The sequence below is a fragment of the Struthio camelus genome, chromosome 15, assembly GCF_040807025.1.
Source record: "Struthio camelus isolate bStrCam1 chromosome 15, bStrCam1.hap1, whole genome shotgun sequence".
Classification (NCBI taxonomy): domain Eukaryota; kingdom Metazoa; phylum Chordata; class Aves; order Struthioniformes; family Struthionidae; genus Struthio; species Struthio camelus.
Genome location: NC_090956.1, coordinates 4,556,562 through 4,570,133, shown reverse-complemented (window position 1 = coordinate 4,570,133; position 13,572 = coordinate 4,556,562). Strand labels below are relative to the sequence as shown.

Genomic DNA, 13,572 nt, shown 5'->3' with positions numbered 1-13,572 from the left:
CCTTTGCAGCCCTGGGGCCGAACCCCTTCATCCTGCTCAGTTCTACAGCCTTAAATAACTGAGGGCCAGTGAGCCCAGAAAGTGCTCGTGCCCCTGGCACAGGCCAGCAGCAGGGTTCCCTGCACTGCTTACCGGGTTAGAGCACCTCTGGCTCCAGCAGGCCTACCCTGGTGGCTGCCAGGCGACAGTTCAGTGCTAGGCCTTCTGGCACAGTGAATAGCTTAGAAAGCAGCCTGAAGATAAATGTCTCTGCCACTGGGGTAACCAGATTGTGAAGCACATCCATCTGAGATGAGCAGGAAAAGCTTCTTGCCTTCAGGCTGCATCTGCAGATGGAGCTCCAAACCTCAAGCCAAATTCCACACCTCAAGCAGCACAGTGAACCAGCAAAGCAGCAGACAGAAGTCACCACAACATGAGACTGCAACTGCATCTTATGTCTCAGCAGCACCTTTATGCTTGTGTTCATTTAACACACAGGAGACAAGGACAAAGCAGTTACGATAATTTACATTTTAATCAGCCAAATATACAAGTTTCGTTTTTTTAACCTTATTGAGTTTTTTTTTTTCTTCCATCTGGGTCTGGTACAATTAATGGTTCTTTTTTTCCTTTAAACAAAGGGTGATGTGGTTAAAAACTGGCACTATCCCTAATCAGAAGGAAAAAAAAAATGAAGAGGAGGGAAAAGGGGAGACTGGCTGCAAGAAAGGAGGGATGAAAACGGGAAGGAACAGCACTCCAGATGTCCATGAAGTCAGGCTCCCAGATTATACTGCAACACTCTGCAGCTCAACGTTATGGGCCATTTGCCCAAAAGGATTCCTCAGATATATTACCCTTCGGGCTTTCACTAGCAAGTCAAAGTTCCCCACCCCAAGCCCCACCCCACAATGACCCCACAATCTAGTTTCTTGCAATCTAATATTTGAAGCATCTCCCCTCCCATAAGGCTCCCTCCCGCCCTGCCCCCTGTCTATGAGTTCTTAATCCTAAAAACAGCAAAAACATTCAGGTTTCCAAACTGTTACAGAGAATTGCTGTTCGGCACAGTTCTGCACCAAAGATAGCAGCTGCCCCTAACCCCAAAATGGAAATCTGTGCCAGGATGAAGACAAACACATCGTCAGTGTCTCTTGGAGGTGAAGGTGACTTCAATGCCGCAGTACATCCTATGTGGCATCTATGGTATGCAACACAACAGAGTTCCTGGCAGGCACCAGGCACAGTTCCCTGGCGTTTCCTCCTCTTGCATGTCCTGTGCTTACTTGTTAAGGGATAGTGACTGCAGTCTTTTACCTGCCATAGCCGCTTCATCTTTTGCTGGAGGAGGAAAGAAAGAGGTGTCATCGCTTCACAGTGCGCATCAGGGACTGGCGTTGGCTTGACAGCCCCAGAGACTGAAATCCTGTTAGCCACATACAGTGAGGCAATCGGAAAAAATCTGACCCTCGCCTGCCAATCCCTGGTAGGTCTCCTCCAGGGCTGAAAGGAGCAGTCACCCCACCGTGATCCCCTCTGTCCTTGGCCTCTTTTCAGGCTGCTGCAAGTTATCCTGATGCTGCTGCACAAGTTTGCCTATGGAAGCCAGCAAGAACACTCATTCTGATTCACACCTACCAGAGCTGAACTAAGAGGAAGTCCAGGAAGTGGAGAAGCACAGGAAAATTCCCTGTGCAGTTTGGGTCCCCAGCATGCAAAGCAGATTAATCACACCCAGCTGAGCACAAGGAACTGACTAAACCCCCAAACTAGAGCAAGCACTGCCTGTAAGGCTGAGAATAATGTGCATATCAAGAGCAATTCCCTTCTTTCTTTGGCTTCTCCCTGTTCAAATGTCTTAGGGCTTTATAAAGCAATAGCTTTGTAAGAACGAAACAGCTGAAACCTAGTTTTGAAGAGAGGAGTTGTAGTGACACACAGCAACACCACACAGCCTCAGGAGGCAAGATTACCACACGCAGTATCAGAAATTGTGCCTCATGGCAATACAGCCATTGCAAAAGAGAGATAAGAGGATGTGATTAACTATTGTCCTACCTTTTCTTTCCTCTTCTTTCTTTCTGGCAGCTTCTTCCCTTTGCTTCCGAATGATGGCTAGTCGGGCGAGATCTGCCTTTGCTTGTTCTGTTTTACCAGCTAGGTGCATTTTCATGTATCTCTCTTTTGCCTTCTGTTTCTCTATTTCTTCTCTGTTTGAGTGAAACACCAAGTCATCATGGTATCCAAGCGAGCATGCAGGTACAGACTAAAGGAGACTTTCTGAGTGGGAAGGAAGTTGAGTACAGAGATGGAGTGCCTACAAAGACTGGGACCCCCGTCACCAGTTTCCAAGCACTGGTTACATCTATTGCAAGGTTCGGACAGGGATGATAAGAGTTATTATTTCTTTCTCTATTCTGGTAAATAAGAATGCTGACACACAATGGGGTCAAACAATTTAGCCCCAGATTGCGCAGCACTAGGACATGCTTTTCCCAGCCTTACTCTCACAGCTGTACTTCTGCTGAGGCAACCTATATCAAATAAGCAAGCTTAAATCTTTCACTCTTAAACTCTCCGTTGATAAATGAAACTAGAAGATTAGACTTTGCGTCTCATCTTATTCATCTGCTCAGACAAAAACTTCACCAGGACCCCAGGAATCTGCAAAATTACTACCTATTGCTGGGGCACCTTCTGCAGCAAGATTAAAGTTGACCCCGATGTGACTTTGGGGAATGGCTTTTACTTATTTCTGGGTTTTGGTATAAAACTTCAGAAAAGGAATGAATGGTCTACAGCTGCTTCTCAGCAACAAACACGACTCTCCCAACTCTGGCCAAGCTGCCTAACTCCAGGATGACCACAGCTAATCCCAGAGGACAGCCAGCTTTTGTTAGGTTTGTAAGGCAGGACATTTTGAACTAAAGTGAATCCTGACAATTGTTCTGCTGCTTAGTGTCAACTTGAGAGGGGACTGCACATAAAGGGCTTCCCTGAAACACCAGCATGTATGCAGCTAGAAACACGCCCCCGTGCTAAGCTGCTGCCACCAGCGATGATGAAACTCCAGGAACATGCCAGCTCCCCCCGTGGCAGCAGGAAAGACTCACCGCTCTCGCCGTGAGAGTTCCTTAGGTCCATCCAGGTCCAGCTGAGTTACTTTTTTGGTTGTCTGAATTACACGATTGGGATTCTCTATGTCTATCAACCCTTCCACTCCTTTGCGCTTTTGCTAAGGTTCAAGAACAAGAGGAAGGTTAATAAGCTCTGTAACACCCAAAACTGTGGTGTATCAGAGTTACCTCATCAGACACATCGCCTCGCACCCCACAGGCGGAATTCAAGGTGCCTGCATTACCGGACAGCAAAACCATTGATGAATCAAGGTTTCTGTTACCAAGCATTTTCAGCCTTTTCAGAAATGTTCTTGTCTTTGCATTTCACTTACAGAAACGTACAGACTGCCAGAGAGATACTCCAAGGATAACATGCAGTCAAGCAAGTTTTCTCTGGCTTCTAAAAATAGTTCTTCTGTAAAAAATTTACTATTGAAAGCTCTCAGAGAGAACTCCATGTCAAGAGTTTGAGTCTCTCTCCTGTCCCAAGTTGATGCAAACGCACGAAGTTGCCTGAGAGGTACAGTACCTGATAATCCTCATCATCTTCATCGCTCTCATCTGAATCTAAAGATTTCTTCTCTTTTTTGGGGTCCCCTGTTGCTCCTTCACCCCCTTCTTCTTGCTCTTCTTCTTCCTATAAAGTCAAAGGAAATTAGAGAAAACATGTATCAATAAAAATCCAAAATCTTTCAGTGGCTTAATTTGGAGGGAAGAGATATATTTCAGAGCGTCAGCGTTCCTGACGTTCCTTACAACACCAAGGGCGTCTGGCCGTTAAAGAACAAGAGCTCATTCTCAGCCCACCAAGCATGCATCACCTGCCCCTGCAGCTCTCCTCTAAACAATCCTGCTGTTCTCTCTATGTAATAGGCCAGGAAAATTATTGTGAAAAACAGAACTGGCACTTCACTTTCCCCAAATGAACGAACTCCAGGAGTCGTTTTGGCCCAGGTTTCCAGTGCACAATATCGCAGGGATGTTGGTGGAAACTACACAGATGCTGTGAAGAGCTGGATCCAGTCCTAGATCTAGATAAAAAAAAATCTAGAGAAAAGCAAACTGCCAACTATCACCCAGAACGCTGTATCCAAGAAAGTACAGCCTTTTTAGCACAGCTTTTACCAGTCAGAGCCTAGAAATTAATTTGTTAGTTATTAGAAGATAAGATTAGAAGAACCAACATGGGTGTGAACAGCTTGTTTTGCTGTTACCAAATATCCCTCCTCAGAGGAACTGGCAAAGTGGATGAGCTTGGGGCAGTAGGAAGAATAATTTGATTAAGGTTTTTTAGGCTTTCCTTAATGAAGTAAGGTTAGATGCACCCATCACTATGTGATATTTCAAGTGGGGTCCTGCAGAGACTTGTTCTGGTCCACTTTCAGTTGGTATTTTCATTAACAGCTTGGAAGCAGAGAACACACAAAATTTGTGAATGACACCACACTGGCAGGAGTTGGAATCATTTGGGAAAACAGGATCAGAACCATAAGTGGTTTCAGAAATTGGAAAGACGGCATGAAACCAACAAGATGGAATCAGAAGACAAACCAAGAAGTCACACTTTAGAAGGAGAAATCCGATATAAAGTTGGAATATCTGGCTAAGCAGTAAACTGCACAATCATCTTGGGTTACAGCTGGTCAAAACATTAAAAAAAAAGAATCAACAATATGGATCATAACTGCACAAAAGAGTAATCTTATTCTGGGAGGTAGTCATCAGTATTTCCTATATGGAGTATAATTATCCTACTGTAGTCAACACTGCGAGCTTTCAGCTGGAACAGTGTATTCAAGCTTAGGCAGCACTTTCAGTCAGAAAGTCATAGATAAATAGCAGGGAACATGTAATCAGAGCTGTGATAATCTGGGAATATGAGAGAGCAAGAACTGCAAAAAGCAGCCATGCCTTTGATAATACCAGTCAGGTAGCTATGGATGGCAGAGGCACAAGCCTGTCGGGGCACAGAAACACACCCAAAAACGACTCATGCCAGAAAACTGTTCTCTCTCTCTACAAGTTATACACAAACAAGAAAATCAGGCATACAGGAAGAAGTCAAAGGAGTTTTGTCTGTTAAGTCCAGAACAAAGAGAGGACAAACACGACAAGGACTTCAATATACAAATAGATGTTAAGATATGACCCCTTTTTCTCCGTAGCCAAACTGCGGAGCAGGGATAGAAAATTAGCTTACGTTGGCGATTAGAAAGATGAACTATGGGAGAAAGAGCTGTCTAGACCTGCTGTGGAATCACCTTCATTATCCCTTAAACTTCCAATCGCTAACAGGATGGTCTACCTGGCCCCACTTCTGTGGGAGGAGCTGGACTGGATCATACCTTACAATTTCCCTGGACACAGGTATTCAGAATTCATACTGTGACCACCGACAGAATCATCTGTAACACTTTATGAAGCTGCCATTTCTCTTGAATTGCAAATTAAGCAAGCTGTACAAGCCAGGGCTTCTAAGAGTAAACCCATAACCGAGGCAAACACATACCCTTGCCTTTTGTTTTTCTGCTTGGAGCTGCGCATCGATCTCTTCAGGGCTTGTGTACTGTCTTGCTCGGCCTTTGTGGCCTCCTTTTCTACCTGTACAAAAGAAAAAAGTTAATATGTGGTTTAGTGATAAAGTTCCAAAAGACTTGGCTCCTTCCCTAGGACTCTGTCTGGACTCTGGGTCCAGACAGGACAAGTCAAAATATCTCTTCTGATAAAACCAAAGAAAAAAAGAAACATCAATTTACCAACCAGCCTCAACAAAAGGTTACAAGAACTTTGGATAAGTTACACAGAGAATCAGCATTACTAATCCATAGAAATATATTCAGAGAATTAATTCCTTCTTTCCATGCGGGCTGTTTTGGAGATGCCAGAGAAGAGTGCAACCTATCAGCTGTACGGAGTTTTCCAAACCACATTAGCACATGCAGGTTTGTCCTATTGGGAGTGAGCCAGTCCCCTCTGGGGATCCCCTCCGGGGATACCTCTGTTCCTGAACCACTGCAGAGCTGTGACACCGTTTATCAGGCAACAAGCTTCCAAGGGTGCAGCCAGCTCTCGGTGACACTACCTTCCCTAGTCCATCCAGGCCTACGCTTGTGGCCTCCCTGATTGACTTCCCGGGCTGGCAAGCAACTCTCAATCCCACAGCTGCTCTCTGCATTTCCTACACAGTAGGAATCACAACGTGTTCCTGTGGCAGCAGCCGTTACAACCAACTATATCCGAGAAGCTGGCTTCTTTAACCCCTCCCCTAAACTAAGGCTGTGCCAAAGGAAAATAGGAAGCTAATTGGACAAAAGCATTGGGAATTATAACAAGTTGGAGAACTATTAAATGGAGCCTCCATGTTTACTACTTTATAAGAAAAAATAAAAACAAGCTCTAGAAACCAGGAAGAGGAGAAAGTCAGCTTGGCTGACCAGATTGCCTGGCTAAGACCTGATCCCAAGATCAAAATTCTGTTATCAATATGAAATTGCTGGGGCTGCTATCACTTCCTGCAAGTGACTGCTCCATTTACCTTATTATACCTCAAAGAACTGCTGGCAAAGTAAGCTGTATAGAGAGCCAGTCTTCAGCCTTGAGCTGGACAGCTCAAGGTACAACTCGTGCATGAGATTGGCGAAAAACAAACAGTTCACACAAGGGAGCTCTCTGCTGCTGCAGGAGCCTTCGCAGGCCTGCCAGGAGCAGCGTGAAATCCTCGTGCGCTCTCACCCTCCCTGCTTCACCTGCCGAGGACAGCAGAAACCTTACGGTAGAGGGGGCAGTGCAGGAGAACAGGACTGAGAAGATTCTCCCTCCTTCCTCAGGACTTAGCAGGACGCATAGGAGAGATCTATCGCGACTGTACTGCCAGATCACAGTCATGCCTGGCTGCGTTTTTTGGACTTGGAGAGATGGGGAGTATCAGTGCAGACACCCCTTGTGGGCTGTGAGCTTTAGAGATTCAGTATTTTCAGACCAGTTCTCCTGGTTCAGCAGAGACAAATCTCACTTATTTTAGCTTGGTTAAAGCTGAGTCTTTTAGAGACCGTGGAACAAGTTCCCTCAAAGACCCCATTATGGAGGGGAAAAAGACAGAGAGGGGCTGGGGCAGGATGCTGGGGGCTTTCCAAAAGTCCTAGTAGCTCTAAAGGATCTCTTTCCTCTGCCCTCCACCAGGCCTTTCACAGTCTCTTTCTTTTCCCAAATCCTTGGGGAAGGCAGTTCTAAAGCACAGTCCTTAAGACAATTTGCAGTGTCAGTAAAGAGAATGAAAAGCTTGAAAAGAAAGAATGCCACCCCAGTCAGTGGACAGAGATCCCTGAACTGGTATTAAAGGAGCTAGCTCCCAAAACACAAACACACCAGGTCAGCATGGAAAAGAGCAGCAGTTACCATGGCCGTCACCCCCTTCCTGCCCTCAGCCCCACCACAGCACTGCACAGAGGCACCCATAGGGCCTGCTGAGTCCCTCTCGCCCACAAGCCTTACGGAGACCCCCGAGATGCTTTCTTCTTATGAAAGGGGGAAGCGCAGAGGCCAGACTCTTCTCTAAATTCAATTTTGGAAGCTCATTGCCACTCAAAGCACAAGCACACCTCAGACCTTTGTTGCAACTCAACGTTTGTGTTGCTTTTTTTGTTTGCTGTTCCCAACCATCTCACACAGCAATACTGACACACTCTGGGAGCAGATCTGCCAGGGAAGCACTCTAGTGCAAGAGACATTACCTCACTGCCTGGCAAATGACATCACCCCAGAAGGAACAATGGTAATATCTTTGACACACTACGTAGCACCAAGGAAACCTAAATAAACTGAAGCAGTTCTGTGCTACAAGATTAGCCAATGACAGGCAACCCTCTTGCCCAGCAGATATATTTTAAGGCTTCTGCGTTCTGTGCCTAGCTGAGCCTAGCTTATTACAGCAAATATCTTTGCATTGGGGAAAAACAAGAGAGAAATCTTTATGATAAGTGCTTGAAAAGCAATGAAATGAAGAGTGAATCAGCTTCGGAGCCATCCTTGTTATATTCAGGTCTGCCCACAGATGAGAAGCAGCAAGATCTCTGTGGCTCTCTGCCACCAGCTTGGCAGTCAGAGGGGACCCAGCTAACGCCGTGTTATCCTGCGAGGAGCTCAGCACGGCGCTGGAAAGAGGCCTTTAGTCTTGACAGGGAGCTGACCCTACAAGTCAGGCAAGCTGAGCATTCATCCTAGTCTACCACTGACCTACTGCGCTATGTCAGGCAAGCTCCTTCAGCTCTGTGCCCCTGTTTCCCCATCTGTAAAACAGGGACAATGATTTTTATCCTCCTTTGCAAAGCTCTTAAAATATAATCATCTGTACATTTCATCTGAGGTAAAGACATCTGGTGCCTAAGGTAGGCATGCTTTCAAATACATCTATCTTCAGTTTCAAGCAACATAGTTAAGGAGTTTAAATAAAAAAAGAATGGAAAAATATTGAAGGAATTACTTGTTCTTTCTGAGTCTATTCAGAAAAAAGAACATCATCATCAGAAATAACACTAACAAAATTTATTATTGGCTAGTTAAAAACCCCATTTCATATTAAACAGTGATGGCAAAGATCTTCTCTTCTGCTAACAGTATAAAAACTCCTATTCACTTGGCGGGTAAAGATCCCTCTTTTCCCCAGAAATAAAAAGGTTTGAAAGAAACATGTAATATCATACAGTGAAATATAGAGCAGGAAAACCTGAGTTATTAGATATTTAAATAGCTTATCCAGAGTTACAACCCATCATAGTTATTTGCCATCATAAAAAAAAAAGGAAAGCTTCAAACCTTTCTACTAACATTAATAAAGTGCAAATGGGCATAGAATAAACTGCATAAAGACAATACAAACAGGAAAACAGATTTTATGATATTAAAGCTTGTGAAATGCTAATGAAAGAACCTGCAGAAAACTACAGAGAAGATGAATAACGAGAACTGGTTTATATTAATGTATATGACTAGGATTTCATAAACGCTCATACAAGAGCCAATTATGCAGATGGTGCCTCTGGAGAAAGTTCTGGGTGGATCCAGCTCAGACCTGATGGTCTGTCATTCTCTCATTACTTCTCCTTAATCACACAAGCAAGTTGGTACCCGCTCTGTAACAGCCAGATGCAGAGCTGCTGGAGCCATGAAAAACCCAGCTGCATGTGGACCTCCCTGAGCCAAAGAGCACCTCTGCAGCCCTTTATCCAGTGCCCTTTATCGCCAGACCCTCTCCGTGCAGCTCCCGCTCCTGTGTCCCACCCCAAAGGCCTCCACCATTAGCCCACCAGGGCAGGAAGGCCTGCAGCCAGCACACGCTGTGGGCACGGCCTTGTGCCCGGGACCCCCAGCCTCCCCCCAGCGCAGCCGTGAACTCCCCCGCCTGGGCACCCGTGCGGTCCCAGGCCCTGCCCCGGGGGAACCGGCTGCAGTTTCCAGTCTAGAGGGGGGCACACAGGGCCTTCCCGGCTCCCACAGGCAGCCTGGACACCCCCAGGAGCTGCTGCTCTCCCTAGGCACTTGATGTAAAGGGGGGGCTCCGAAAAAGACCCTCCCCCGGTCCAGAAGAGGCGAGCAGAATCTGTCAGCCTGTTACTACTGCGGGGGAGAGCGGCGGGACCTCCGTCTGAGCCCCCCCACGACGGGGGGGTGTGTGCGGGGGTAAGAATAACCCCCCACCCCGAGCCGCTCTGCAGCCAGGTGCATGGGGGGGGGGGGAAGGGAAGGCAACTTCCTCCCGAGCCCCCCCCAACAACAACCGGCTTGGTTGGGGGGGGGGGAGGCGATAGGAGGCGCTACCCCCCCACCCCCGAGCCCGTTCACCAGCCGCCCCCTAAAGCTGGAGGGAGACAACTCCCCTCCGCCGCCGGGTTTGGGGGAGGCCGAGCGCCCCCCGAGCCCCTCCTCGGCCTGAGGTGGGGGGGAGAGACCCCTCCCCCTTTCACAGCCAAGGGAGAGGCCTCCCCCCGCGGCCCGTCCCGCCTGCCGGGGGCCGCGCAGGGCCTGTAGCCCCTTGGCCCTCTCCTTCCCGCCGCCGCTTCCCGGCCCGGCCCGGCCCGGCCCGGCCCTCACCTCCTTTCGGCATCGCGGCGGCGATGGCGGCTCGGGCAGCTGCACTGAGACCCCCCCCAACCCCGAGTGGCGACCCGGAAGCGGAAACCGCCCCCCCCCCGCCTCCCCGCACGCGGCGCGCAGCCCTCCGCGCCCGCCCACTCACCGCCGCTCGGGAGGCCCCCGCCGCGGGGGCTGCCCGCAGCGCCGCCGCCCCCGCCGGCCGTGCCGCCCCGCCTAGGCCAGCCGCGGCCGGAGAGAACGGGGCTGCTGCCCTTTCCGACGGGCCGCGCTCCCTGCCCGGCCTCAGCCGAGGTGGGAGGAGGGGGCAGCGGGGAGGATTTTCTTCAGGCACCCTGGAGGCCACCTCAGCGGGGGTGGGAGGGGGCGCGCGCGGCGCCTGGCGGGAGGGCGGCCGGAGCTGCAAAGGCCCCAGGGGTGACGTCACAAGGCGCGACAGCGAGGCGGAAGCGGCGGCTGTGTCTCCCACCGGTGAGGAGCCCCCGGGCGGCGGCGGGGCCTGAGGTCTGTCCCCCGCCCCGCCCCCGCCCCCCCCCCCCCGCCCCCCCCCCCCCCCCCCCCCCGCTGAGGCTGTCATGTGCGACCGAGCTCCTCCTCCTCCTTCTGCCGCCGTCGCGGTCCGGAGCCGCTCGGCCGAGTCCCGAGGGCCGCGGCGGGGCCAGGCGTCCTTCCTGGGTTTTCAGCCGGAGCCTCTCGGCTGGAAGAAATGGGTGCTTGGCGCCGGGAAAAGGGCGATGTAACCCGAAATGGGGGCGGGGAAGGGGGGAGCCGCTGTTCGTTTACTTGGTGAGAGAGAAAACAATGATTTACTGTGGTGGGGCTGCTGCAGTACGTGCCTCAGGATGTGCTGGTATCCCGGGGGCCGCAGGGCGGCTGTTTTTGCCTCTTTCACAGGCTTGTTAAAGTTAATTTTGGTCATCGAAGTGGAAAATGGAAAGTGCTAGGAGAAGTATCTCTAAAAACTCTTTTTTTTTCTTTTCTTCTGGTGACGCTCAGGACTTTGAGGCACCCACGCATCTGAGTGCTGGTAAACCCTATTTCCTGTTACCTCATCTTTAAACCTCCTCATTTTTGAGGCAATGCCCAAAGTGAAGAGAAGCAGGAAGCCTCCCCCAGATGGCTGGGAACTGATTGAGCCAACGCTGGATGAGCTGGATCAGAAGATGAGAGAAGGTAAGCGGCAAAGCTGGATGTTCTCAGGGATGGGTCCCTGAAACTAGCTAATCCTTAACTGCTTTGAGAAGCACAGCTGCACAGCTGCAGTAAATGAGCCTTTTTATACCTCTGCCTAGCGTTGGAGTTCTGTAGTGACAGTAGATTCTTGCCTCTGTTGTAGAGGGTATATGGGAAGATAGGATTTAGCTTGGAATTGGTCCCTCTTCTGTGGTTGTCCAAGTTACAGACAGAGCACTGTTCCAAGCTGAGATGTGACATACAGCCGTTCAGGGCGCTCCGCTCTGAGCCTCTGGCTGAAGCTTGCTGGTGCGCGTAGAGGGACTGGTAGTTCTAGTCTGTGCTGTCGCTCTGGTCTGACAAGCGCAGGAGGCCATGAAGTTGCATTCCATCCCAGCGTGGGACGTGTCAGCACCAACGTCCTTCTCTTTCCATCTTCATTTCCTTAAGGAACTGTATTGGGTCAGGTGCCATCCATTTGCATCTTCTCCTGTTATCCTTGTTCTTATCTCTGTCATGTTTTCAAAGTTATGGATTTTCTTGGAACAGTTTGCTGTAAAGTGACTAAAGAAATGAGTTTGCAGCCAGCTGGCTTGGGAGAGTTAGCTGCACTCTAACTTTTGTGTTCCCTTCCAGCGGAGACTGAGCCTCACGAAGGGAAGAGGAAAGTGGAATCCCTTTGGCCTATCTTCAGAATTCATCACCAGAAGACACGTTACATTTTTGACCTCTTCTATAAAAGAAAAGCTATCAGCAGAGGTGAGAAACAGAAGTACTTTTTCCTGCGAAGGGAAAACTGGCATCTGTCTAGCTCTAACTGCTAGCTGGTAAATCCAGGTCGTTCTCGTACTGATTACTGGGAGCCGTTTGTGATACTGCCTGCTTCTCTGCAGAGCTCTACGAATACTGCATCAAGGAAGGATATGCTGACAAAAACCTGATTGCAAAGTGGAAGAAACAGGGTTACGAGAATCTTTGCTGTCTGCGGTGCATCCAGACGCGGGATACCAACTTTGGAACCAACTGCATCTGTAGGGTCCCAAAAAGCAAATTGGAAGTGGTGAGTGTTCCTTTTTTTTTTTTTTTTTTAATCCCTGTATTTCTGTCTGGACCTTTGCAGTAGCAATTCTAACTTACCCTGGTCAGAGATGGCACAGGAGGCAATGCTTTCTGGAAAATTCTAGCTCTAATACATTCTACCTTTTTGCTAGTACAGTTAATATCTAGCTGCTTTTACAGCTATTACCAAGTTTGGTATGCAGTCATTTAAAGCGTGTATGGAAAACGGAAAACGAGACTGCAGAAACCACCGCCTGCACACACGGATTCAGAAGGCAGCAGCCTTTCCACCTCGAGGCTCAAGCCTACGGGACTGTGTGCTCACCACAGCTTGGCTTAAACATCTTTATCGTGTTTCTCCTCCAGGGGAGAATTATTGAATGCACTCACTGCGGATGCAGAGGCTGTTCCGGGTGAAGAATTTAGACACAGGACTCCTTTTTCATCTCTGAGAGGTATCGTCCTACGTTATGGACTATTCATGCAGTTAGAACTACCTTCTGTGTGATTGCATCTTTCTGAATTGCCATTAGAACAGCAACATACTTTCCTGGATCATATCTGTATCTGTATACAATTGCTGTTGTTTTGGAGTAGCTTTCTGTGTAGCCCTTTGATTTTAAAATAAACTCCACCTTTCTGAGAGCATGGTGCTGGCAAAACGTTTCTATGCCCGTTCTCCTGTTGCGTTATCACCAAGGCTGACTTTTCTTTTTTGTTTAGCGGCTCTGTTTCTTGCAGAGTACTCTAAGTTTTTTTTTCAAAACCAGTTCTTATTCCCTACCCACCCCCAAATAGCTGAAGTTAAAGGGGTGTATGGAAAGGAGATGGCAGAATTCTCAAACTCCAGTCTGACCTGACCCGACCCCCTCCTACCAACGCTGTGTAGCAGAAGAAAACTAAATTTCACTGGAACTCTGCAAAGGTTTCCAATCTGGAATTAGCATAGATCAGTGTAAGAATGCCAGCAGTCGCCGCCGTAGACTTACAAGTCACTTCTTGAGCACCCCGATACACGTAGAACACAGGAGGAAGAGACAAAACTAGCAATGAGCTAATCCACTGTTGAGAGCTCAGTTAAGCCTGAGTTTGCTTGTTTAGCACAGGGTTTGTTAAAACTACAGCCTACCTAATCCTCTGCAGTTTAAGGAAG

The 13,572-nt window shown here is 48.6% G+C and overlaps 2 protein-coding genes across 4 annotated transcripts; one reads left to right on the top strand and one right to left on the bottom strand.

Moving 5' to 3' along the window:
* Positions 1–498: 498 nt before the first annotated feature.
* On the bottom strand, positions 499–10,324 carry PDAP1 (PDGFA associated protein 1). The gene is made up of 6 exons (XM_068908083.1): positions 10,188–10,324; positions 5,611–5,702; positions 3,631–3,738; positions 3,096–3,217; positions 2,041–2,192; positions 499–1,323 (listed from the first exon to the last, which is right to left on the bottom strand). The coding sequence occupies exons 1-6, from the start codon at positions 10,198–10,200 to the stop codon at positions 1,265–1,267; spliced, it is 546 nt and encodes a 181-aa protein (XP_068764184.1). The 5' UTR covers positions 10,201–10,324; the 3' UTR covers positions 499–1,264.
* On the top strand, positions 10,323–13,064 carry BUD31 (BUD31 homolog). 3 transcript variants are annotated; one of them, XM_068908084.1, is made up of 5 exons: positions 10,323–10,658; positions 11,184–11,360; positions 11,997–12,119; positions 12,254–12,420; positions 12,786–13,064. In XM_068908084.1, the coding sequence occupies exons 2-5, from the start codon at positions 11,267–11,269 to the stop codon at positions 12,834–12,836; spliced, it is 435 nt and encodes a 144-aa protein (XP_068764185.1). In that variant the 5' UTR covers positions 10,323–10,658; positions 11,184–11,266; the 3' UTR covers positions 12,837–13,064. The 3 variants fall into 3 exon arrangements, with proteins under 3 accessions (XP_068764185.1, XP_068764186.1, XP_068764187.1); XM_068908085.1 differs by having other exon boundaries at positions 10,412–10,691; XM_068908086.1 differs by lacking the exon at positions 10,323–10,658 and adding an exon at positions 10,759–10,897.
* Positions 13,065–13,572: the final 508 nt, after the last annotated feature.